Consider the following 24043-nt stretch of genomic DNA (forward strand, 5'->3'; position numbering starts at 1 on the left):
ATAAGGTTTTGTTCATCCAGTGTTACTAAATCTTAATAATTGTGAGTCTTATACAATATGTCTTCCACTTTTTATTTTAGTTGATTTATCTACCATAGTGTTCCTGATTTCTATACCAACTTGTTCATATTGGAGAGCCCAAAAGTGAGGAAAATTTAAAAATAATGAGATAAAAAACAAATAAAAATTACAATAAAACAATGTCTTAATCTAAAATCGTAAAAATTAGGATAATATCAAATTCCTGATAAACAAATTACAGTTGACTCTAATAATCCATCTCAAATGTCAATATCAAAATCAATTAGTATTATTTTAATATTATGTATATGACATGATTAAACAGAGAATCTAATTATGGATAATGCATAAGGTCTTTAAACGAAAAAAACTATTTTAAACAATAAAGATAATATTATGTAATAAGATAGACAACGAATTACTTACATGTTGATTTATATTGAAATATAAATACTTGAAATTTTTACCTCCTATTACACCCCAAAGCTTTGAGATATGATTCACCACTAACCACTTGGATGCGTTGAGATGCACCCATTACCCAAAAGTCAACTTCCACTACAATATGCTTAAACCCTCTTTCTAAGCGCAAGCTTAAACCCGTGACAGAGTGCCAACAGCTCTGCAACAGTTATAGATCATGTTCCCAACTTAACTCAAAACGCAAAAATAAATTCGCCATCGTGGCCAATTTTCTTTAATCAAATAAACACTATCCATCGGTATTTGTTGAAACATTATTATTTATTTTGGTTCATCATCCTATCCCTTTGACTACATTAATCTTAGTAAAATGTGCCTTAGATGCTTGTGGTCCAAATTAATGTCCGACACTATTGTTTTAACTTTTAATAATGTCTTAAGAAAAAAGATAAAAAAAATGTAATATGTAAATATCAATCCATTGTCATTATAAAAATTTATCGACGTTTAATATATATTTTTATTAATTCATTTATTTACATTACCTATATTTAATAATCATTAGTGAATAATGTAGTGAAATTGTAAATAATCTCTTACATATTTTTTTTCATGAAAAACAAACCTTATCTTCAACATTACTACTACACAAACAAACAGGCTTGCCTCAATTGAATAAAAAAACTGATAACAAAGCAGGTTACACTAAGGGCAGGAGGGAAGTACAATAGTAATATTGTAAAAACATATCATACTATAAAATTAGTTTTTATATTTAAATTGATGCTCTGAACACATCATATTTATGATGATTTAAAATTATTGATGATATGTTATTTTCATAACTCATAAGACATATTTTCCATGAGGTGCCTTGATTTCCAAGGGTATGCCCATCCTGCGGTCAGTCAAATCCACTTTCCAATAATTGATCTGAGTCTCTGACGGACCTCTCTCAATTATTATTTCTTCTTATTTGTCTAAGCATAGCATATTATTGCTGAGACCATGGACATTTATTGACACACCATTTGTATTAAAGTGAGGGCATTGAAATGATACAGCTGTTAGTTTAACTACTACTAAATTTCAAGAGTCCCATTCTGAGGCTTCTAGCTAGCTCCTTCACGCTCATGCTGAAATCACCATCCATCTGCGTTTCCAACCAAATATAATGTTTTGTCAAAATGCGTCCTAAATTAGAGATCACTGTGACATTAATGCAACCGAAACACTCAAGTCCCGTTTCCTTTACGCATGAGATCTCATCCACTCATACGATGTATAATATTTATTTGGACATTTAAACTTATAACATCAAGTTATAAAAATAAATCAAGGAAACGAAAATATATTGTAGTACTTTCAAAGTTTATATATCTCAAATATGTCATTAAAGCTTTGCTCCTAAATATGCATATAAATATATAATGGTGCCCTTATGAAAATAAGATGGAAATTCTTATATCTCGAAGTTATAAAAAAATGTTTATATGAAATTTTTATACACTCTTTCAATGTATTGCAATACTCTAATTAATTAGTATACTAGTATATAATTAATGAGTTTGCTATAAGTACCCTGAACTTTTTAATAATAAGTGTTTTAAGTTTCAACAAAGTGCATTTGCTAGAAAGTTAATATAAAATTTGTAAAAAATATATAAAATTATTAAATATCTTATTTAGGATTCGTTATATTTTTCATTTTTAAAGATCAGGCTTCTGTAAGTTGCAATGACGATAATTAATAACAGTAATTTATAGATTAATGAATTTTAAATGCTTATACTTTAAGAAGAATATGAAATTATTGCATTATCCCAAACTAATCATCAAGCCACATCACTGAGAAATTGATCGATGAATGCTAAATCCTAAATTCAAGAAGTAAAATCGTACCTCTGCTATGATTGTTATGTCCATAATGGAGGTCCCAAAAGGCAATGCACTGCTATTGATAACTGAGAGATGAAGCTTCTCTATCTCTTTGAGTATGTTTACCAGAATTCCTTTTTGTTTCTCGCAGTGGATCCGAATCAGCACGTTCTTCTCTGATACCCTTGCCTCGATTTCTGGTAATGATCGAGTTGTTTTTGATGAAGGGTCATCGGAGTTTCCATCACCGGAATTTGACGACGTGTCTGAGACATCTTCCGAGGATGAAACCTTAGATTTCTCAACATATATCACTGATTCTACTCGTTTTCTTTTGGCCTGATCTTCCAGTACTTTCACTTGTTCTTGAAGCTCTTTCACGTGTTTTATAGCATCCGCAAGCACAGTAGCCTTGTCTGTCTGCACACCCAAGAAAAAAGTGTATACCTTAATTCGTACCATGTTTTCATAGCACGTTATATTTGTTTGGTTAAGATTCATAAATTATCAGATTATCATATTATGAAATAATTTTGATGTCCAACTTCTCATCTTCACTTTTTCAATCTTTTTTTGTAGTCAAACATGCCTTCTTGACTTTAAAGAAGTTCAAAGAAAAGCAAGAAACTTTTTTCTTTTCAACAAATAATATGAACCTACGACACAAATTAACACACCCAAATGCAAAAGTAAGATATGAATTTTGTCAATGATTGAAAAAGATTGAACCTTTTTAAGGCCTGGAATAAGGGCTGAAAGAGCTATGAACTGGTGGCTAATCCTTTCTCTTCTCATTCTCTCAGCAATTATGTGATCTTGAGCATGGTGAGGAGATCTGTTCACCGAGACACACTTCTTTCTCCCCTCCTGAATAATATTGCGTTTTGGTTCATTCCTTTCATTTTCCAAAAACCCCATTGAAGGCTTATTCACAACCTTGGCTTTTGGCTTCAAGTTGGGATCAGTGCTCAGAAATATTGGTTCTGGATTCACATTGTCAAAGGAGAGAATATATGAAGAGGGAGTAGAGTCCTTCTGTGAAAAGTACCCAGTGTTTGAAGTGGTGCTAATCTTCATTACCTTGGCAGGCCTCTCAAAATTGCTGCTATTATCATCCCAATTGCTCATAGTGCTGGAGTTTTCAGTGTTGAAGGTTGCATAAGAAAGTTGGCTTTCTGAGTTCTCCTCTTGTATTGTTGGGACTACATCATTATTAGGAGATGGAAAACTTCCCTCAACCATGTTTGTGTCTGATTCATTGATGAAACTGTAGTCTTCAGCATCCTGAAAAAACATGTGAAGGGTCAGCACAAGAGTTTAATAACAATATAGTACAATTAATTAATAGCTATGTTTTTACTTACCAAATCACACAACCAACTTGTCCATGACTCCTCCTCTATTGATGTCATGTTGCTTTGCAATTTATATTTCAGTTACTTGCAATAAAGCTGAGAATCAATGATTCTGAAAGAAGGGGGAAAGGTAAAGACTAATACACTCAATTATTCATATATTCCAAGTGAAAATGACAACCATTACCTTTCCTAAACCCTATGCGACAGTGGAATTGATCAATGTTTTGAGAAAAGTTGCTTTGTTTATCCTTTATAGACAAAGTAGCTCCCCATGTGCGGGCATGGATAAGTTCATCTCTTTTTTAGGGAAAATGTTTTATTTAATGATATAAACATGGCAATTGTCCATTTATAAATAATCATTATTACATCATTTATTATTTATTTAGATTTTTTTTTTGTAGAATCAGTTATAATAAAAAGTGAATGATAATAAATATAATTACAATATATAAAATTCATACACTATCCTTTATTTCCATCAAAATAAAGAAAGATTAACTCACTAGTTCAACTTATGTTTCATTAATTAAACACAAGGAAACAAACTAATATAAATACGAATATATTTAATTTAACAAGTTCATAGCTTAAAATGTAACTATTAAAACTAAGGGTGAGTAGGACCCGACCCTACTCCCTCACCTAGCACGACCCGATTATGATCAGGACCATATATGGTCGGGTTGGATCCTATTGGGACTAGGGTCAAATTCGGGTTCCAAAAATAGACCAGACAATATTTAGGGTCGAGTAGGGACCAAGCATGACCCGACCTGTCCCGCCCGAGGCCACTCGCTCATCATGTTTGCATGTGTTTCTACTTAAATGTGTATAGAGTAATAATGTCTTTTTGATCGAAAGTATCATTTATTCTTTAATTTTTCTTTAATATATACATGATTAATAATATATATACATATATCATTTTATATATCAAACTACATATTCATAATAATAAATAATATTGAGAAGTCTTTATCTAAAATGAGTATGCATTATATTTAATTGCGTCAAGGTCGGGTCGAGTTTAGAGACTGGCTTGATCGCTATTTAGGGTCGGGTTAGCTTCGGATCTAGGGTCGAGTCCGGATTCAAAAAGTGACTCAACCAATATTTAGGGTCGGGTAAGGATAAGTTTTAAACCATCCCAACCGGTCCTTGCTCACCCCTAATTAAAACTACGAATACTTATCACACCTAAAACCAAATTTATTTGGTATTCATCAATTCACGCCAACATTGATACATCAATTCAAGCCATCAATATATGTCCTCTTCTCAGTCAAACTTTGGGCTCAGGTGCTTATTGTTTAAACGAAAAACAATAGATAAATAACACAAAGTGAATGAGGGCTACATTTCAAGGTTGCAAGTACCTCTATTTTTTTGTTCTATTTTCATTTAGTCTTGAATCGTTGGTTTACATAATTATAATCGTTAGTTAGTTAGTTAGTTACATCAAGGGTGAGTTGTATTTTAAGAGTTAGTTATATTTAACTAGTATAGTCTCCTTTTGCATTAGTTTCTGGTTGATCAAGACAACAAAACCACTTGTATATAAGCCTCCTTTTGGTTAATTAATAATAACATTCATTTCATTCAGCAAAACGTTCTATAAATATTTAATATGGTCTGGTCAATGTGATCTAAATCGTAGGCAATGGTTAGTAGCTTATTATTTTTGAGAGATCACTTAAAAACTTATACCAACCCCACTAAGCTTCTTCTTTTTTGTCCGTAAAATTTTGAGGTACTTTTAATGTGGATCGAGTTATAATTAGTTTTCCAACAACACCAATTGCAAAATAGTAATGGCAAAATGGATCATTTCTATGGGCGCAACCCACAATTTTTAGTAGATATAACATACAAATTTTATCCTTTGTCTGGAAAACGTGTACATTTTTATTAGACAATATGGACAGCTGGCATGAATAATGTAAGAAGAAAAAAAAGAAAATTTCAAATAAATTATTATATAATGCCTCAAAAATTTATGATTTAATGTAATTTGTTTAATTTCAGTTTTCATATAAAATATTAAGATTTTTAAAAAATTTACTCTTCAACTACTTAATTTAATTTCTTTTTATTTTGTCGTATATTTTTTTCTTTTTTATTTTGTCTGCATTCTCATTAGTCCGCTTTAAAACGAGTAGCACATATAATTTCGTCCATTAAAACAATATCGTTTGTGCCAATTTAAATTTTGAGGACAAAACCAAACCAGGTAGAGAGGTGCATTTTGACATCTCTAATTGTGATTTATTTTCTGCTTGAGTTTTTTATTGTCGTTTAACTTTGAATAGAGGGGAAAACATTTCTTCTATCGTGCATAAAAATAAGAGGGTACTAACATGTTTCATAATGTCATGATTAATAATATCGAGGAGGTATTATAATTGATGATCGGTTAATGCCCATGTTTTGATTGGAGAAACTGAGTCGAGACTTTTTATTAATATATTAACTATTAAGTGCACAATAATAAAGAAAATGATTTATTGTAGGACTTTTTATGATTCCTTATGTGGTGGAGATAATTAAAGAAAGATTCCCACCAGATCCCCAATGTAAGAGACAAAGAGATAATCTAATTTAACATCAGATCAATACTTAACTTAGTTAACTAATTGCTAGTGGCCTAAATGAATGGAGATTTTCTCTTGCAGGTCTTAAAAAACTCGTCCATATGAGATCATGACCCGCTTAACTTCTATATTGAAGATAACTTGGCTCGAATTTTCATGTACATTTTTAAATATTTTTATATACTTTTAAGAAAAAATCATTTGAACGAGGCTACATATTTCAAGAGCCGTACTCATAAGTTTGTATCATATGTTAACTTTAAGACATTTTGTTTTTGATGAGGAATTGAGGATGTCCAATATTCTGATTTATGCATGTGAGTTTTTAAAACAAATAGTTATTGTTTTGTTTGGTATGAGGTGTAAGAATTCCAGCCAAATATTAAATGATGATGAATCACTGTTTATATTAGATAAAAAAAAATTAAAAATGACGAGGATGGTGATATAATAACAAAGAAAAATACGTAGCTAGTTTTGTTTCATGTTATAAACTCATCAAGCGTATACAAATTTTTTTATTGAACACTTTTTATCTTTTTTCATTTCACCCTTCCAAAACGGCTAATATTGGGCTCAAATGTTTTTTGGACCTCAAACTTGATGGTCCACTTAAATAACGTCCCAATCAGTTACAAATTAATAACTTTTTTTTATCAGAAGCATTTAAATAAGGGTTCTCTTAACATAGCGTTTGAATATAAAATGGATATAATAGTAAACTATAATAAGACAATATCTTTTGAGAAAAAAAGATATGCACACAACCACCCATAATTATTGACTGTGTATAAAATATATTCTATACCCATAATAAACAGTGATATTACTATATGTTCTTTTTTTGTTCATGCAGGAAAATTGCCTACAAAGTAAGTCACGTAAAGTTTTGTACTCTTCCAATTCCACATATCTATTTGCTATAAAACAAGGCTTACATAAGCTCATATTATAGACGATCTTGATACTTCCTTACACTTACATCAATAGAGGTTCTATACCAAATATCTATCCCAATTCCCAATTATAAAAACACATTTTGCCTAGGAGCTCCATCATTCTGATAATAATATTGTGGGGACAGGAGATATCATCCATTGGAATTAAATACCAGCAATTGAATCAACTTCAGATTTTCAATTAATGTTTGGGTATAAGATGTCAGTACATCACCATTCACCAACCCAACCTAACTGTTAGGACATGGATTTCAATGTAGCCACGCGCAGTTTTGTTAAAAGATCCTTTAAGGTCAAGTTGTAACCTGTGCCCATCTGCCAGCAAATTTGTGAGAGCAATCTGGGTAAGTTTCTAGACATAACACAAGCTTTTACAAGAATTTCTCAAAATAAATACTATGGAAGAGGATAAAATATAAAAGCAAAGGGCCAAATATTCTTAAATTTGAGTGTAATTTACATGTTAGTTCCTAGCACATAAAATGATACATTCTTTTGTTTAAAAACATTAGTCAAATTAATCTCTGAATAATTAAAGCTATGATCAAATTAATACAGCATAAAAAATATTATTTTACCTTAGCAACAATGGTTATGTCAATAATAGAATTCTTCCCAAAAGGTAGGACAGTGCTATTGACAACAAAGAGATGAAGTTTTTGAATGTGGTCTAGTATTTTGACCAAAATACCCTTTTGCTTATGGCAATGGATCCGAAGGAGCACTTCCTTGTCTGAAACTCTTGCATCTACATGAGGAAGTGCTTCACTTTCATCACATGACGAGGAATCATCATCACCGCTGACCTGTGGTTTATTTACAATCACCACAGACTCTACCACTCTTTTCTTACTCTCTTCTTCCAACAATCTCAACCGTTCTTTGAGATCTTTCATGTATTTTATTGCATCCCCAAGGACTGAAGCCTTGTCCATCTGTATTTAAATGGTTTGAATAACACAAGTTATTCACCTTGTACGTACTAATAATTAATTAACTAAGGACAAAGATTAGATGTTTTAAATAATATTTTAAATTATCTTTTAGATCAATAATATTAAAATAAAAATAGAAAAAATAATAAAAAAATTTTAATTTTTTTTAACTAATATAACATGTTTTCATTACTTAAAGTTTAGAATATCATATGAGACATCACATAACATTCAATGTAATGAATTAAAGGAACAACATTTAAGCATATTTAATTAACCCAAAATCTAATACTGGTTCATATATTTTTATCACTAATATATTCATCATTTTCATTCTTGATGGTAATAAAAACTAGTTTAAGAAGGGAGAATTTTACCTTTTTCAAGCCAGGAATTAGAGCTGCAAGAGCAATTAAGCTCTGGCTCAATTTCTCTCTTCGTTTTCTCTCAGCAATGATGTGATTATGACCGTGAGAAGAGGACCTCTTAGTACCTTTGCTTTGGTTTTCAGATGTCCCTTTTCTTGTTTGTGCCATCAAGTTGGTGTTTCTCTCTTGTGGCTGTGACACTGAGACAAGGTCGTTCTGTTTTGGGTTTAAGGTGTTGACATGTGATGAGTTTGAGTTTTCAAAATACAAATTATGGGAAGTGGTGGTGGTGGGAGAAGAAGAGGAAGAAAGATCAGGTGAAAAATGTTCAGTGATATTGGATGAGTTCCAACTATTTGTTTTGAGCTGCTTGGTGGGTCTCTCTAAACTCATCTCATCTGAATGCAAAGGATGCAAGGAACTTGCTATGTCATGCGAAAGGAACTCTATATCATCAACATTAAACAAGCTCATATCGTATTCTGGAAACAAATTGTAATCATCTATTTCCTGCAACATTTCCCACATAAAATTAGAAACAAATCATCCAATGATATTGAGTTAAATTATGCATTAAAAGATATGTATAAATTTCATACCAAATCAGTTAACCAGCTAGCTGTTGATGCATCTAATGATATGTTTAATTTCTCCATCGATCACGACTTGTATGTAGTCACTGCTTGGCTTCAGAAATAGACTTCCCTTTGTGCCTTCTTTATAGCAGTCTCAACCTGCTGTTCCCGTAGCCTTAAAAAAAAGATTTATAAGAAAAAACAAAACTAAGACAAAGACAATTGCATCAAAATGCACGTTGGAAAATATTTGACGCACCGAACAAACAGAAAGTTGTGTGTTATGATCGATTACACATACGATGAATCATAAACTATTTTTTTATGAAATATTGTTCTTATTTTTAATATAGAGTAAACATGGTTTCCGGAGATATATAGATCACTAACTTAGTTCTTAATGATCTAATATAACAGATATTTATGTATCAAAAAAATATAACTGATGTTTATTAAATGGTATCTTGAAACTCGGTTGAGATCTTCTTTAAAGTATTAAAAAATTTAGTACTAAATCCAAATTCTAATATATAATACCCAAAAATTAAGAGTCTAATTTTTGTTATTATTTTTAATTATTTAAATTAAAAAAAATTAAATTTATTTCTCATTACTTCAGATTTTTTCATTTTTTTGGACCTATTAGGTATTGACATTACATTTGTGTCTTTAAGAACACAAGCTACTCCTGATAGAAGGTTGCCACTTTTCTCTCTTCTCACCGTTGAAAACAAGTTAACCTAAAAGATATGGATTATCAATGGAAATCTAACAAAATCTGCATTACATATTATTGCTGATTTCAGCCAACCTGGCCATGGGATGCACTCATGCAAGAATCACGTGATATATTAATGTCCACACTTGAGTCAATTAGTCATCCCAGTACAAGCCATTTTTTGCTTTCCCATTTCATTTTCACTACTTTAGATATTGCATCATTCATATTTATATTTAATTATTATTGATTTTTAAATAAAAGTAATATAAATAAATTGTATATAATGTATTAATAGCGTATAAAATCTTTATATATCGTTTTAGGATAGAAAGAAAATTGTAATATCTATGCATTGATAATGTAAATATTTGTACATAGTCATTTATCATCCATCATTCATTTGTATCAATTATATTTGAGAGTCAATAATGATCAGTAATGAATGATACAGTTACAGTGTAAAAAACTCTTATATTGTTACTACATCTTTTTCCTATCAATAATTGCTAACTTTTTCATTTTTGCATTTTTATCTTATATTTCATATATTAATTATTCAGTTACGATTATTGAAATTAATTTTGATAACTTCAAAAGATGATAGAAGAAATATTTTGGTTAAGATGTATTATTTTATATCGTTAATTAATATAGTCAGCATAGAAAGAAAATGATGTATCCTAATTCGTATGGCGCACATTTTTCTTATGGAGATGTGGGTATTGGACTATTGATTTTCCATTATATGCTTTTTTTGATGCTTGTCTTTTCCTTTGGACCCTTGCACCATTTAATATATTATAAAATAGCACACGAAAAAAACATCTGCAACTTGTCTTTTCATTTTTTGCCAACATTGGGCATAGACTCTGTTTGGTTTAGAAAGGAAAATGGAAGGGAAAAAAGAAGGAAAGGAAGTTTAAGGAACTAAAATGAATAGAAATTGAGCTAAAAAATTAGTTGTTTAGTTTAAAAGAAATAGAAAGGAATAAAAGTGATAACTTTTTTTCCTCTTGTTTGGTTGTACAAAGAGTGAAGGAAAAGAATAAGTATACTTATGAAATTACATAAACACCTCAAATAAGAAATGTTACTATTTTGTTTTTAGTATGTACAAAACATCGGAGATTCATATTCTCTTTACCAAACTAACTACAAGATGTATAAGTATCAAACAAACACTTTTATTGTCAAATAAGCATATGTAGAAAAAACCTAAATATAGTGATTTATGCATCACATGAATAATAAAAATAACAATTAAAGAAAAACACTTCTTAAAAATAATAATATGATATATCACCCAACAAATCATAAGTTCTTAAAAAATAATTAAAACAGAAAATAAAATAAAACGAATGCATTTTGTTATTGTAAAAAATATTCAAATTCTACCACAAAAAAGAAAGAATAAAAAATTAAATAAAATAAATGGGAATAAAGTTTTATTTATTTTTGTTGTTATAGTGAAAAACTCATATGAGAAGTAGGACAAAATATGAGAAAGTGAATTTGAGGAGAAATGATGAGAAAGTGAATTCAAGGAAAAAATATGATAAAAGTAAGAGTTTAAAAATAAAACAAGGATATTATGGTCATTTTTTCAAAAGAATGTTTTTTCATGTATTTTCCTCTATCATTTAAGAAGAAAATATTTTAGCATGGGTCTTATACCTTTTTTCTTTCCTGTCTCTTTTCCTTTGTCAATCAAACTAGGAAAAATTAATTTTCCTCTCTTTTTCTTTCCATCCATTTTCTTTCCTGACATTTTCATTAGAACCAAACAAATCCTTAATGTTTGATAATTCTACCATCATAACTCTCCTTTAATGACAATTGAGCTTTTTTCTTATAATTCTTGGAAAGATAAAGATCAAGCAACTACTTTACTAAATCTAAGGAGGTAAGGTAACATGGAGGATGTTATGGATGAAGGGATGATGGAAAATGGTCTCCAATATTATATTGAAGTCAAAATCGACATAAATTAATATTCAATTAGATTTATATAAAGATAGCATCAAGGAAAGTGGAGAGGGAAGATGAACAGTAATCATATGGGTGTGGGTATCTATGCAAACCATGAGGTGCAAACATGCAAGTAGTTCATGTGAGGTTGGAACACAAGGGGATAAAATATCACGTGTTTTTTTTCATTTTGTGATATGGAGTTAGTTCCCCTTTTGCTATGACATGAGCTGGCAAGTTGCAAGAGAATCTTCTAGCTGTTTGATTTAAATTATATTTAAACTTTGTCCTATATTTTTGTCCTCAAACTGGCGCTTGCATTTAAAAAGAATTATCTCTAGTTATAATGCTAAAAAAGTTATGACTCTCGCTTGTCGTTTCTGCTCATTATTGTACGCCTACTTTGATTGAAAATAATTAGTGGTTGTTACAATAATGTTATTTGTTATGTCATCGATTTATGATTTGTTCTATTATTTACTGAACAAAGATCATAAGAATATCTACTATAACTGACAACATAGCAATATATTATTTTCTTACGGCATATTATGATCGAGTCACACTATAAATTAGGGACAGATATGATGTCTTATAATTTAAGTCACTTCATGTAAAGAGAGTAGAATAAGAAATTAATTAGAAATTATCATAATTAATTTATTAACAGGAATCTATACATTTTATTTCGTGATGAAAACTCTTAAAATATTAACACGAATACATGATCCTGAGAATATAGTACGTGATAGTGAATTATTTCGCGTGAATAGAGAAATATTTTATCAAAATATTCAAAGAAAAAACAGAAGTACGCCACTTATTATTTTCACTTCCGTCTCATGAAGCCTTTCAAGTTTAATTTTTGGGTTGGATAACTTTGGATCATAAAACATTGATATGTTAGCCCAACTAAGTTGATTTTTGGGGTTATGGGCTAAACACAAGGACCTATTCATCTAATTTTTTTAAACGGAAGATGTAGAAAAAAATGAAGTTTAAGAAAATAGAACAAGGTGGAATACAGAAAAATTAAAATAAATTCAACATCATTTCATTTTTTGTACTACGAAAAATATTCTCTAATCTTTTTTGTATAAGAAGTTAATCCTTTTCGGAGTTCATGGTTGCCCATTCTAATAAATATTACTACTAAGAATCAAACTTTTAACTATAGGATTTAGTAAAGTCTTATACTATTAGATGAATGTGTTGTTGGTTACATCATTTCGTTTGTTATGGGATAGCATAAACTTATGTCATGGATAATTCATATAAACCTTTATATCATTTTAATGTATAAAAAAATTAGTTATGACAATATTCATGTGTTTTTACTAATAAATAATTCAAAAAAAGAATGTTATGGTACAAGGTACAGTATATCTCAAGGGTTGAGATGATATCCCCTCCATTGTTATTTGCATTTCCATACTAATTGATCATATTCTTAATTTTCAATTTTATAAAATTATAAACAACCAGTAATTATTATATATAAATATCTTGGAGTACTAGTAGTCTAATCTATACATAAAGGCAAATAGAAATGAAATTGATAAGGATTGAATCCACACCATAGCTGAGTGAATTATAAGTCAAAACACATGATTTTTTTAGTTTTTGGTTCGATTTGGTTGCTTAAAAGTAGTATCAAACTTGATTATTTACTCATCCATCTTTTTAATGTACCATTACCAAAGCTTTATTTTTAACCTTTTTAATAAAATGTTTAAATTATCTATATTTTTTTGTATGATGAATAATATACATTTAACCTTTTAGATAAGAAACTAATATCTTGTTTTTTCCAACAAATGTCGCTTTTAATAATTGAACATTTGACTTTCTAGTTTGTATGATTATATAGGAGGGTCTTACATCATTATAACAACCCCTTGTATAGTTCTTTTTAATTTATAAAAAATGACATTATATAATAATTTTTTTTACCAACAAACAACAAATGCAGCAAAAACTAATGCTGCTGCAGTAAATCTAACTCATTCTTTACAAACACTAATCAAGTTAGACCCATTTATGCTACGTCTAGTGGAGTTTAAAAACAAATGAAAGAAAAAAAAGGATTAAAGGCAACTTTTCCTTGTTTGGTTTCCAAGTGAAGATGGAGAGAAATAAAAAAAATCGTATGAAGAGAAAAATAATTCCATAATGGTTTTTTTGTGTTTTTCCACTCTTGGCCAACTCTCCCTTTATTTTTATAAATAATATTTTATTCATTGGGAAAGAATTAATTGTATTTTTTTGTTACCCACAAGTATTCTCGCACTGGAGACAATCTTGTCCAAGCCGAGAACATCCATAGGTACGTGAGACTAACTCTCTCAACGAATATTTTTCTCATCTATAAAATTCAAACCCAAAATCTTGGTTAAGAGGAAATCCTAATTGCATATGATATAAATATTCTTTTTTCCCATCATACAATTTTAAAGTCTTCGGCCCTAGCCCAAAAAACGTGCTTGAGAATATGCTTTAGCCCATTAATGTCAGATTATATCAACTGACCCAAATAAAGACTAACACCATTTGAAATATGTTCCAAGAGAAATGTGCGGACAAGGACAATCTCGATAAAGGGACGTGGAGAGTAAGGGTGTTCATGCTCCATTTAGATTGGTTTTTAGGCAAAAAAAAAAAAAAAAATGATCCGTTCTAAATATGTAATTAACATGCAGTTTTGGATCAGTCTGGTTTGTTTATATTAAGATGTCTGATCCAATCCGATTCAAATATAATATGTAGTTTTGGTTCGGTTTTGATCGGTTGTTTTTATAAAATATTAAAATTGCAGTTATATTCAAAACTCATAAAAATGACTAAATATTAAACATAAAACAACAATAAAAATAGTGTTCAACAACATTTAAATGTATGCAATAATAGTATAAGTAAACAACATCATAAAATAGTAATAAACAATAAGACAATAATAATAAAAGTAAAAAATAGTAACAACAACAATAACAAGATATCAGTAATAACAAGACAACAAGACAACAATATATCAATAACAATAATATGAGCACCGGTAACGTAATTTTAAAAGTTAGTTCCACCGATGATTAATAACAATAATACTTTTACAACAATAAAATTGATAATGAAACACTCAGTCAGAATAACACTTGAATCCTCTTTATTTGGTTGTGAGATTTATTCAAGTTCTAAAAAAATGTATCAAATATAATCAATATGATCTAAAACATAACAACATATATATAAGTGTGTTATAGAATATAACAAATAAAATATAGGTACAATTTTGGAGTTGAGACTTAAAATTAAGTTTATAAGACACTTAAAAATATTACACACTTAAACTTTACATATTATTTCGGTCCGGTCTGGATCCAAGAGATGAAACAAAAATCCGGACCGGACCAATTGGTCTTTAAAAAATAAGTCCAACACGATCTAAATGCATTCAGTTTTTGCGATTTCGATATATTTTGGATGAGTTTTTTTTTATGGAGAGGGATAATTGTGCCTATAGAGCCCATTACATTAGTGGGAAATTGAACATTAGCTTGAGAGAGCTTTATATGTAAAGTTTAGTGAAACGATTTATGTTAGTTTCATTTGAGACCTAAAGCTCTGATTATATATTTTGTCTTTATTAGTTAATCTTATTGGTCTTTTTTATAGGATCTTTTGGATTGTTTCAATAAAACTGAGAAGGTTAATTAATATAGTTAGTTTCTCTCTTCAGTTACATTGTTTTATAAAATTATATGTGCTCATTTGATAATTAAGTGTAATATTTATTTATTGTTACTATAAAAATTTATACATAGTCATTACGTCATTTATCCATTTGTATTATTTTTTAAAGAATTAATAATAATTTAATATAAATTATAGATGATATGATGATAATATATAAAATTTATACGACATATATAATTTTCTCATTAATGGAAGTGTCTTATAACAAAATCAACTATTGTACTTCAAAATTTAGAAAAAAAGACCTAAAAAATCAATCTCTTAAAAAGTATCATATAAAAATGATAAAATATAATAATGACTGCAAACTAATTATCATACCAACCACTAGCAAAAAAAAAAAAAAATTCAACATATAAAATTAGGAAAAAATATTTGCATTAATAATGTAAAAGTTTTTAGACTATCGTTACATTATCAATCATTTTATGTTAAACATTATTATTAACTATTAAGTAAAAATAATAGAAATAAATGATAAATAATATATTAAATATGTATCAATTTTTACACTAAAAATATATTGATATTACACTTTAAAATTAATATATGATTAGATATTATTATACATTTGATTCAACAATAAGATATGTCATAACCTGTGGTTTATGAACTGATCGACCTCACGTAATAATTAGAGAAAATCTTGGTTTGGTGCGATCAAATTAAATCTGCTTATGCTATTAATAGCATGTAGTCCGAAAGAAAAGAAGACAATATTATCTGAAGTCCACCTGTCATAAAGTGAATGGTTGTTGGGATATTCTCAATCTCATCAAAACTACATAATATCACTTCTCTTTCTCTCTTTCTACCTCAACCTCTTCTTGCTCCACGACCCACCACACTTAAATAGAGACTCAGAGAGAGAAAATAAAGAACTTCAAGAAATCGAGACATATCTTACGTGTTCCAATCCAACATAATCACATGTGGCACCAAGAAAATGAAGAACTTAAACTCTGAATATGTTTCTTCTTCTCTTTCCTCTCTTTCCTCTCTTTCAACAAGCAAATAACTCGAGTGAATGGAACTCTCTTTAACACTAACTCCAAATCCTTCAACTTCATCTCTTATTATTCCACCTAGACTCTCAAACTATCCCAAGCTATGTGGTTTATACCCAAACAAGAAGAAGAGGTTCCATTCCAGGCTCGTACATCATTGCGTTAAGGCCTCTGCTGAGAGAACCGGTGAAACCATAGATGATGGAGAAACTCGAACCGGGTTCACCACACCTGCTATGGAGGTTACCACACTCAATCGTAGCTTAAATGATGCTGACTTCCCCGTTTGGGAAAAGATTGGTGCTGTTGTTAGACTCAGTTATGGCATCGGTGAGATAGATACAAAGTGTTATTCGATTCTAAAGCTTATCCTTTTTTTCTTCTTTTACTGAAATGTAGAATTGCTTATTTATTTGCATTGTTGTTTAAATAAGGAAATAATAGTTGCCTATTAAAAAAGTAAGCTTTTCTTTTAAAACCAATGAAATGTTTTGAAAAGTGAAAATGGAAACTTTAGATTCCTGTTTATTGTATCTTGGAGTTTGCTTTTCAAAGCATATATAGTTCTTTATGAATTTCCATTTTTAGGGATTTATGGTGCCATGGCTGTTGCGGGGAGTTTTATATGCTCGATCACAGGAATTGACTCTCTTGGGGGTTTTCATCTATCATTAGATGCCATTCTTGAAGGGCTTGGTTATTCAGTTCCTCCAATTATGGCCCTTCTCTTTATACTTGATGTAAGTTCTTCTATACATAGCGTGAATGATGATAATGTTGTGCACTTTTATCTGTTTTTCGACTTATTGGAATTCTCATGTTTTGGTGGAAATTGAAAATTGGAATGCATAGCATCTCTACCATCTTTTACTTGGGAGTTTCTCTAGTTAGGGGATGTTTGTAAGAACTTATGGAAACCTTATATGGAAATAGCTTATGACCCTAATAGCTCTTTTTTAATTTCCTTGTGAAAATAAGCTCTTTTAAAAAAAAGCTCAGTGAATAAGAGCTTGGTTAAGCTGTTTACCCAAACATGCTCTAGGTTGGTTCCTTTGTTTAAATGAATTCAGTATTCATAAACATCAGCTTACCTCTTCTTCGAAACTTTAAATTAATAACTAGTGTGTTTATCAAAAGGATGAAGTTGTGAAGCTATCACCTCATGCTCGTGCCATTAGAGATGTAGAAGATGAAGAACTCTGGAACTTTTTCTATGGGATGTCTCCTTGGCAGGTTATTTTCTAAAAAATTATTGCTTGGTAACACTGTTCTATTTTCATTCAAGTGCAATGGTGAAGAAAGATTTAATTGATTTTACTCAACAGTATATACTGATGGTTGCTGCAAGTTCAGTGGGAGAGGAGCTTTTCTACAGGGCTGCAGTTCAGGTTTGTTTGAGAGCTTCTGTACTCGGTTTCGATTGTCCCATCCTAGAGATGTCTAAGTAATTTTGTTTCGGATAAGCTATAAATTTAGGAGCAATGAAACATGGATTTTGGGTTTGAGGCATATATAATCCTGAATTAACGTTGGTCCATCATAGACGAATTAGATGTTATACTGTGACTTGCATGAATAAAATATGATGACTGCTAAAAAATGTGCTGACATTCTACCTGTAATTGGTTTGTATTTTTGAAGATGTATAGTACCCTGTGAATTGTTTTGAGTCCTACAAATTATCATCCATAACTAGATCCATCTATAACTCTCTGATTGTTTTGAGTCCTATAAAATATCATCCATAGCTAGATACAACCTGCCTCTTACTCTAACTCTAATATATTCGAAGTCACTGATTGTGCTGGTTTGAATTTTTTATCCAGAAGGGAGAAAATCTTGCATTTCTGTTTTCCCCTTCCCATGATCTGCATCTTGAAATTGATAATAGAATTACACTTATGCTGCATTTGGTCGATATTGTCTAGAAAAAAATAACAGGAGTACCAGAAGGTTTCATTCTGAAATATAAAGAATGGATAAATTTTTTACCTTAATAATCTTCTTTTCTGCATGGGTTACTATGTGAGTTTATTTATTTTTTGCGCAATTCTACAGGGTGCGTTGGCTGAGATATTTTTACGAGGCAGTAATCTTATAACGGATGTTCAAGGAATGGCATCCTTGGTATGTATCCCATTTTTTAAGTATTGCTTTGTAGTTTGTACGTTATAAGGGTGATTGGGTGAGTCTTGGTTAATTGTTAAGGTTGCTACATGCTACCTCGTGACATGGCAAACTGGCGGTAATGAGATAATGCTATGTACATCTGACCCTCTCCAAACCCCACAGTGGTGTGAGCTTTGTGTGTCATGTCATCCTTTCATATATTACAGATATGCACAGATAAAGGCTTCATTCCAGTGACTAACTTTGATTTATATGCTAAAATGTAGACCGGGGTACTGCCGATATTTGTTCCATTTGCTCAGGCATTTGCAGCTGTACTTACAGCTGTCCTGACTGGTTCTCTCTATTATGTGGTTGCCTCTCCAAAAGGTTACTTCTGTTATTGCCTTTCTTACGTTTTCTCTTTTCTGTTGCTTGTCTTTCCTACTTTGTTTTGATCTTGACTAATGATGCAATGCACCTATTCTAAGCTCTCTCTTTTCTCATTCTTTCTTTCAGATCCTACTTATGTTGTTACTCCAGTTTTACAATCTCGCTCTGGTCGTCAAGATTTGAAAAAGCTGTTTGAAGGTTCAATTGTTTTTCTCCATAGCTAAATATACTAGAATAATTTCATATACCCTCCTCAAACCCCACTTGGCAGGATCTGAACATGATTTTCCATCTTTATCTAAACATAAAATTTGGATTTAATTGTGAGAGCATTAATGTTTGTACATTCAATAATGTGCATCTGGTTCAGAAAATATGAAATAAATTTAAAAAAATGCAGCTTCATATCTTTTCGTGTGTCGAACAAGGTTTTAAAATGAAAAGGTTTACTAGTGCATTTTTCTACATGTAACGTCTGAATCTCATTCTGTTGTCTATTTTCTGTTTGCAGCCTGGTATGAGAAACGGCAAATGAGAAAAATATACTCCCCACTTCTAGAAGGACTACTTGCCTTGTACCTAGGTTTCGAATGGATCCAAGTAACCTATATAACTTAGCATTCTATTTTGATTTTAATATATATTTGGTAGTTTGTCTAAGATTTCAAAGGATGGAAACTAACTGGGATGTTTATTTGAAATGCATGTGGCAGACAAATAATATTCTTTCTCCGATTATCACACATGGCATATACTCGACCGTTATATTGGGACATGGCCTTTGGAAGATACATGACCACCGGCGTAGACTACATCAAAGAATCCAACAGCTCAAATCAGAAGAAAAAAACTTCAAGTAGGGAAGACCCTGATTGTCTGGTAAGGTTTGTAAAATAACTTGTATATGTATTATAGTTGTTAATCATGTAAAGGGAAGTTTACTTGTATGTTAGTTGAGGTATGGTCTTGTACATAACAGTATATATCAGTGTTCTTCAGTAGAAGGAGGTGTAAAAAGGTCTTGTTGCAATGATCACATTAATTTCCTCATCCAATACAGATTGGGTCCAATTTTAGGCTGTGTTGTATATAATGGACAACTGCAAGTTCATGAAAACGTAAGTGGAAAGTTAAAGGATGGAAAAGGAAAAAATAAACTGCATGAAAATAATGAATGGATGTTAGTATTTTCTTCTCTTGTTTGTGAAAATGGATCTTATCTTTATTTCTTCTTGGTTCAAGGAAGACTCGGAGATCTTACTAGAATTTGTATATTCACATTTCATGTTTCTTAGTTCCATCTTTTAATTGGCCACCAGCTATGGTGATTTACTCATGTATCATGAAATTTTCAACAAAAAATAACATTAAAATAACGAGTGTGTGCCCACAATATTTTAAACTGCTATATTCAATCTTCCAATTGAGAAATGATGTTCGTGAACACCCGGTATCCTTGCGACATATCTGTAAAAAGGCAGTACTCATTCTGGGCATGGTAAGTTGCCATTATACCTGGACATAACGTGGGAATGTAAGGAGTTATTATTTTCATTACTTCTAAATTCAACATATGCATAAATTTGTTCTTAGGTAGTAGGTCATACCATAGCCACAAATTTGAACATCAAAGCCATCATCCTATATGATACAGAAAGAAGGGTTAAGGTAAGGAATGTAAGTAATACAAAACCTTTCATTGAATAATGAGAATAGATTTTCACCTGTAGTTCCCGAATGAGTGGCAAACTCCCAGTGATTGAGTAAGGTTTTACTTGACCAACCACTTCCTCAGTTGCTTTGCATAAAACATGGAAACCTCTGGAATTAACATCACAAGCAACTCCAGATTTTGCCTCATTGAAAGATAGAGTAAGACTGTAAATGAAGGCAACCCGATCAGAAGAAAGATATCAAGTGATTAAATATTATAAACTAAAAAGACTGATTTTTTAAATTAAATCTTAGTCTGAGCATATATATTTTCTCCTATAATGAAGAAGCATAGATAAGGGAAATCAGTCACACCTTCCCCTTAAGTTTTCATCGTGCAGGACATATTTTGAAACTGGCCCCCTTGTTTCTAGCTTCTGTATATTTTCATTAATATCATCCACATATTCTTGCAGCTTATTCATTACATCCTTCACACTGAACACAGCATATTCATAAATCAATTGAAATCACACCCTCAAGTGGTTGCTCCTCTTTGTAAGGAACTACTTTGCAAATGTGATAATTTAGAAAGATAAAGAACAAAATATTGAACCCAAGCTCACAAAAGACTGAAACTTCAGCCATAGTATAACAATTTGCTTACTTGTAGAATGGAGTTAACCTGCAACAAACAAACAAGACAAAAGATATCTATAAGGTATTAAGGCTACACCATCCTAACAAGTGCTTTGAATAATTCTATGGAGGAGGATAAACCTGACATCTCCTGAAATAGTACATTCCCCTGGAACTTGGTTGATTCCACCTCCAGGATCTGCAGTAAACAATACAATTATATTATGAAGATTGAAGTTTTTTCTTTTTAATTAAAGAATAGTATTAAAGTAGTACTTGAGGGTTTGAGGCCCAAAACTTACAACTCCATTGGGTTGGTTTCATGGTTGAAGGAGTCGCAAACCCATAGACCTGTTCCTGTGGATGCGGTGGGAAGTCTTTATAAAATCGCAACTGGATTTCCTTCAGAGCTTCCATGGCTAGCTCCAGTGAATTTATAGCCTACAAAGTAACCAACTAAGATTAACTACAATACTTCTAACAAAATTCAAAAGCTTGAAGGTTAAAAATATTAATATCTGTCGGCAACTTGTGCTTCACATATTAGTGCTCCTTGACTCCATAAACTTAAGGAAACATGGTTTTTACAGACACCATTTTCCATAATATTATTGTCTGTTTGGATACTTACACAAGTTCTCAAAAAGCAGAAGTATGGGCCAAGAAAAAAGCAAATACAGTACTGACATTTATTTTCTTTTAAAAGAATATCTAGCAATTGTAGTCTTCTTTGATATTCACAGAATCAAGTACAAGGTGCAGCCTAAGTTATTTTCTTTTGCCTAGTTTTGTAATCTGGAATATGCATGATAGAGAAGGTATAGAAGCTGGAATGAACATGCAGTAGAATGGAAATGATTAAATTTTATCTCATTTTCATTTGCAGGAGAGGCCAGCTATTGTTTGGGTGAAGTGAAATAGAGTTGCAATTCACTTACTATGGTAACACTTCATACCCAGGCCTCTAATCTCTCTCTCACTCCCACTCTTATTATGAGACTATTCTCCACCTTATCAGCTCTTTTAACTAGGGCTTATACACATTCAACAATCTCAGGCACGATCATACCATATTTACTCAATAGGTGCTACTTTCACTCTGAGATCATAGTGAATATATCATTTTTGAAAAACCATCCAAAAGCAGAGCCATTGTGTATTTGTGTCTGAACTCTTACAGATCAGAACATAAATCAAGACAATAATGTAAGAACATACCTTATGCACTAACCCACTGTGAAAGAGCTTCCCTGTGACATGAAGTTTCCAAGGTATCATACCACCGGTTCCTATGCAAGGTTGTTTATCAGCAGTGTCAACCCAAAACCTGAGCAGAGATTCCATAAATTAAAACTTCCAAATATATCATAATTGAAAGTGAAATTACTAATGAAATCAATTAGATAAAATTGATATAAGACCTCTATTATTTGAACAATAAATTTTGAACACCATATTCTATTCTATCAGTTTTATTTCTCACTTACTTTTTATCTTTAATATCTTATAATATAAAATAAGGTATAGATGCATCATAATAACCAAAGGGGCAACAAAAGTTGTCCTAAATTGGTTGTGAAAAAGTTAGTGCTGAAATAAAAAACACTTACAATGGGCCTTGCTTTAGGTTATCGAGGAGGCCATCTTTAACAAGTGCATCTACACCAACTCCACTTATAGCAGAATTCTCTTCATTGGCTATAAAAACAGCAACAACAGTTGATTTTAAATTAGGCTTAGTTTCCCCAAGCCTCCTCATTAGTTCTGTAACAAGGGCAACGTGTCCCAAACAATCAGTTGTTCCACGACCCTTAAGTTTATCCCCTTCAATACCCAAAGTAAACGGATCAAAATCCTGCATAGCCCAAATTCACCATTATTCAACAGCAAAATTTTATGACCAACTAGGAAGCACCCATATACTAGAACACAATACAACTGAATAATTTTTTTAAAAGTTAGCCTGAATTGTGGTAAACATCATAACATCTAACAAAATTGTAATTATTGTGACATTTTCAATTATAACAGAAGTTCACAAAATAAATGTAAAGATGTGTAAATTTGGTTAGGAGAATGAGAGTGCGTAAAATGAGATAAGGACATGATAACTACTATTATCTTGAAGTGTTCTGTGCTTCAGATATTAGAAACATGTATAGAGAGACAGTGTTACGGTGTTACCCAATCGTTGGGATCGGCGGTTACGACATCCATGTGACAACCAACAAAAGAGAGGATTTTGCCGGGGACGGTTCCAGGGTACTGGACAATGAGGTTACCTCTGCCGGGAAAATAAGTGACATGGTTGAGGATCAAAGGGCCACCGCCGGTGGTGGTGCTGAATGGTCGGAGGACATCGAGCACGTGATTCACTACCCTGTCTTCTTCTGGAATCAGCTCCGGTGGGTTGTTCTGTACATACCTTGATTCACCGATCAGTTTCGATAGAAGGGGCACGAAATAATCCTTATTCAGATCTCCTAGTGTTTCTTTCAAGTTTGTTGCCGCAGCCATGAGAATTGGAATTTATGATCTACTGTTACATTCACTTGCTCATTACAATAATATTAAGCTTTAACTGCTCTAAATGTATTTTTTTATTATATTAATATTGACGGATAAGGTAAGCGTTGAGAAATAACTACTATAATAATAAAATTAATATTTATAAGAGTTTAATATATATATA

At 31.2% G+C, this 24043-nt stretch overlaps 4 protein-coding genes across 6 annotated transcripts; 1 reads left to right on the plus strand and 3 right to left on the minus strand.

Moving 5' to 3' along the window:
- Nucleotides 1293-3985, minus strand: LOC109348843 (transcription factor bHLH18-like). Of its 3 annotated transcripts, none has more exons than XM_019589427.1 (5): nucleotides 3865-3985; nucleotides 3687-3789; nucleotides 3052-3606; nucleotides 2347-2742; nucleotides 1293-1597 (listed from the first exon to the last, which is right to left on the minus strand). In XM_019589427.1, exons 2-5 carry the CDS (start codon nucleotides 3732-3734, stop codon nucleotides 1517-1519), a joined length of 1080 nt encoding a protein of 359 aa, XP_019444972.1. In that variant the 5' UTR covers nucleotides 3735-3789; nucleotides 3865-3985; the 3' UTR covers nucleotides 1293-1516. The 3 variants fall into 3 exon arrangements, with proteins under 3 accessions (XP_019444972.1, XP_019444973.1, XP_019444971.1); XM_019589428.1 differs by having other exon boundaries at nucleotides 3052-3217; nucleotides 3254-3606; nucleotides 3687-3985; XM_019589426.1 differs by having other exon boundaries at nucleotides 3687-3985.
- Nucleotides 7208-9267, minus strand: LOC109348844 (transcription factor bHLH25-like). Its single transcript, XM_019589429.1, has 4 exons — nucleotides 9136-9267; nucleotides 8546-9046; nucleotides 7812-8168; nucleotides 7208-7548 (listed from the first exon to the last, which is right to left on the minus strand). Exons 1-4 carry the CDS (start codon nucleotides 9190-9192, stop codon nucleotides 7471-7473), a joined length of 993 nt encoding a protein of 330 aa, XP_019444974.1. The 5' UTR covers nucleotides 9193-9267; the 3' UTR covers nucleotides 7208-7470.
- Nucleotides 16391-20243, plus strand: LOC109348846. Its single transcript, XM_019589432.1, has 9 exons — nucleotides 16391-16887; nucleotides 17146-17297; nucleotides 17695-17790; nucleotides 17883-17945; nucleotides 18616-18684; nucleotides 18954-19056; nucleotides 19186-19257; nucleotides 19571-19659; nucleotides 19773-20243. The coding sequence occupies exons 1-9, from the start codon at nucleotides 16578-16580 to the stop codon at nucleotides 19917-19919; spliced, it is 1101 nt and encodes a 366-aa protein (XP_019444977.1). The 5' UTR covers nucleotides 16391-16577; the 3' UTR covers nucleotides 19920-20243.
- LOC109348845 (acetylornithine deacetylase-like) lies at nucleotides 20420-23934 on the minus strand. Its single transcript, XM_019589431.1, has 10 exons — nucleotides 23536-23934; nucleotides 22962-23206; nucleotides 22570-22678; nucleotides 21654-21792; nucleotides 21493-21550; nucleotides 21380-21397; nucleotides 21088-21210; nucleotides 20784-20937; nucleotides 20667-20700; nucleotides 20420-20574 (listed from the first exon to the last, which is right to left on the minus strand). Exons 1-10 carry the CDS (start codon nucleotides 23866-23868, stop codon nucleotides 20471-20473), a joined length of 1317 nt encoding a protein of 438 aa, XP_019444976.1. The 5' UTR covers nucleotides 23869-23934; the 3' UTR covers nucleotides 20420-20470.

The sequence above is a fragment of the Lupinus angustifolius genome, chromosome LG06 (genome assembly GCF_001865875.1).
Source record: "Lupinus angustifolius cultivar Tanjil chromosome LG06, LupAngTanjil_v1.0, whole genome shotgun sequence".
In the NCBI taxonomy this organism is placed as follows: domain Eukaryota; kingdom Viridiplantae; phylum Streptophyta; class Magnoliopsida; order Fabales; family Fabaceae; genus Lupinus; species Lupinus angustifolius.

Bases quoted from the DNA above. Each gene is read 5' to 3' on its own strand.
- LOC109348843 (XM_019589427.1), bottom strand. From the start codon at position 3,734: ATGACATCAATAGAGGAGGAGTCATGGACAAGTTGGTTGTGTGATTTG. The intron at 2,743-3,051 runs GTTCAATCTTTT...TTGGGTGTGCAG, and splicing joins TTATTCCAGGCCTTAAAAAG to ACAGACAAGGCTACTGTGCT. The intron at 1,598-2,346 runs GTACGATTTTAC...TTGGAAACGCAG, and splicing joins ACATAACAATCATAGCAGAG to ATGGATGGTGATTTCAGCAT.
- LOC109348844 (XM_019589429.1), bottom strand. From the start codon at position 9,192: ATGGAGAAATTAAACATATCATTAGATGCATCAACAGCTAGCTGGTTA. The intron at 9,047-9,135 runs GTATGAAATTTA...GAAATGTTGCAG, and splicing joins CTAGCTGGTTAACTGATTTG to GAAATAGATGATTACAATTT. The intron at 7,549-7,811 runs GTAAAATAATAT...ATTTGCTGGCAG, and splicing joins ACATAACCATTGTTGCTAAG to ATGGGCACAGGTTACAACTT.
- LOC109348846 (XM_019589432.1), top strand. From the start codon at position 16,578: ATGGAACTCTCTTTAACACTAACTCCAAATCCTTCAACTTCATCTCTT. The intron at 19,057-19,185 runs GTTACTTCTGTT...TCTTTCTTTCAG, and splicing joins TGTGGTTGCCTCTCCAAAAG to ATCCTACTTATGTTGTTACT. The intron at 19,258-19,570 runs GTTCAATTGTTT...TTCTGTTTGCAG, and splicing joins TTTGAAAAAGCTGTTTGAAG to CCTGGTATGAGAAACGGCAA.
- LOC109348845 (XM_019589431.1), bottom strand. From the start codon at position 23,868: ATGGCTGCGGCAACAAACTTGAAAGAAACACTAGGAGATCTGAATAAG. The intron at 21,551-21,653 runs GTAAGTTTTGGG...TGTTTACTGCAG, and splicing joins GAAACCAACCCAATGGAGTT to ATCCTGGAGGTGGAATCAAC. The intron at 20,575-20,666 runs GTATGACCTACT...CGTTATGTCCAG, and splicing joins TGTTCAAATTTGTGGCTATG to GTATAATGGCAACTTACCAT.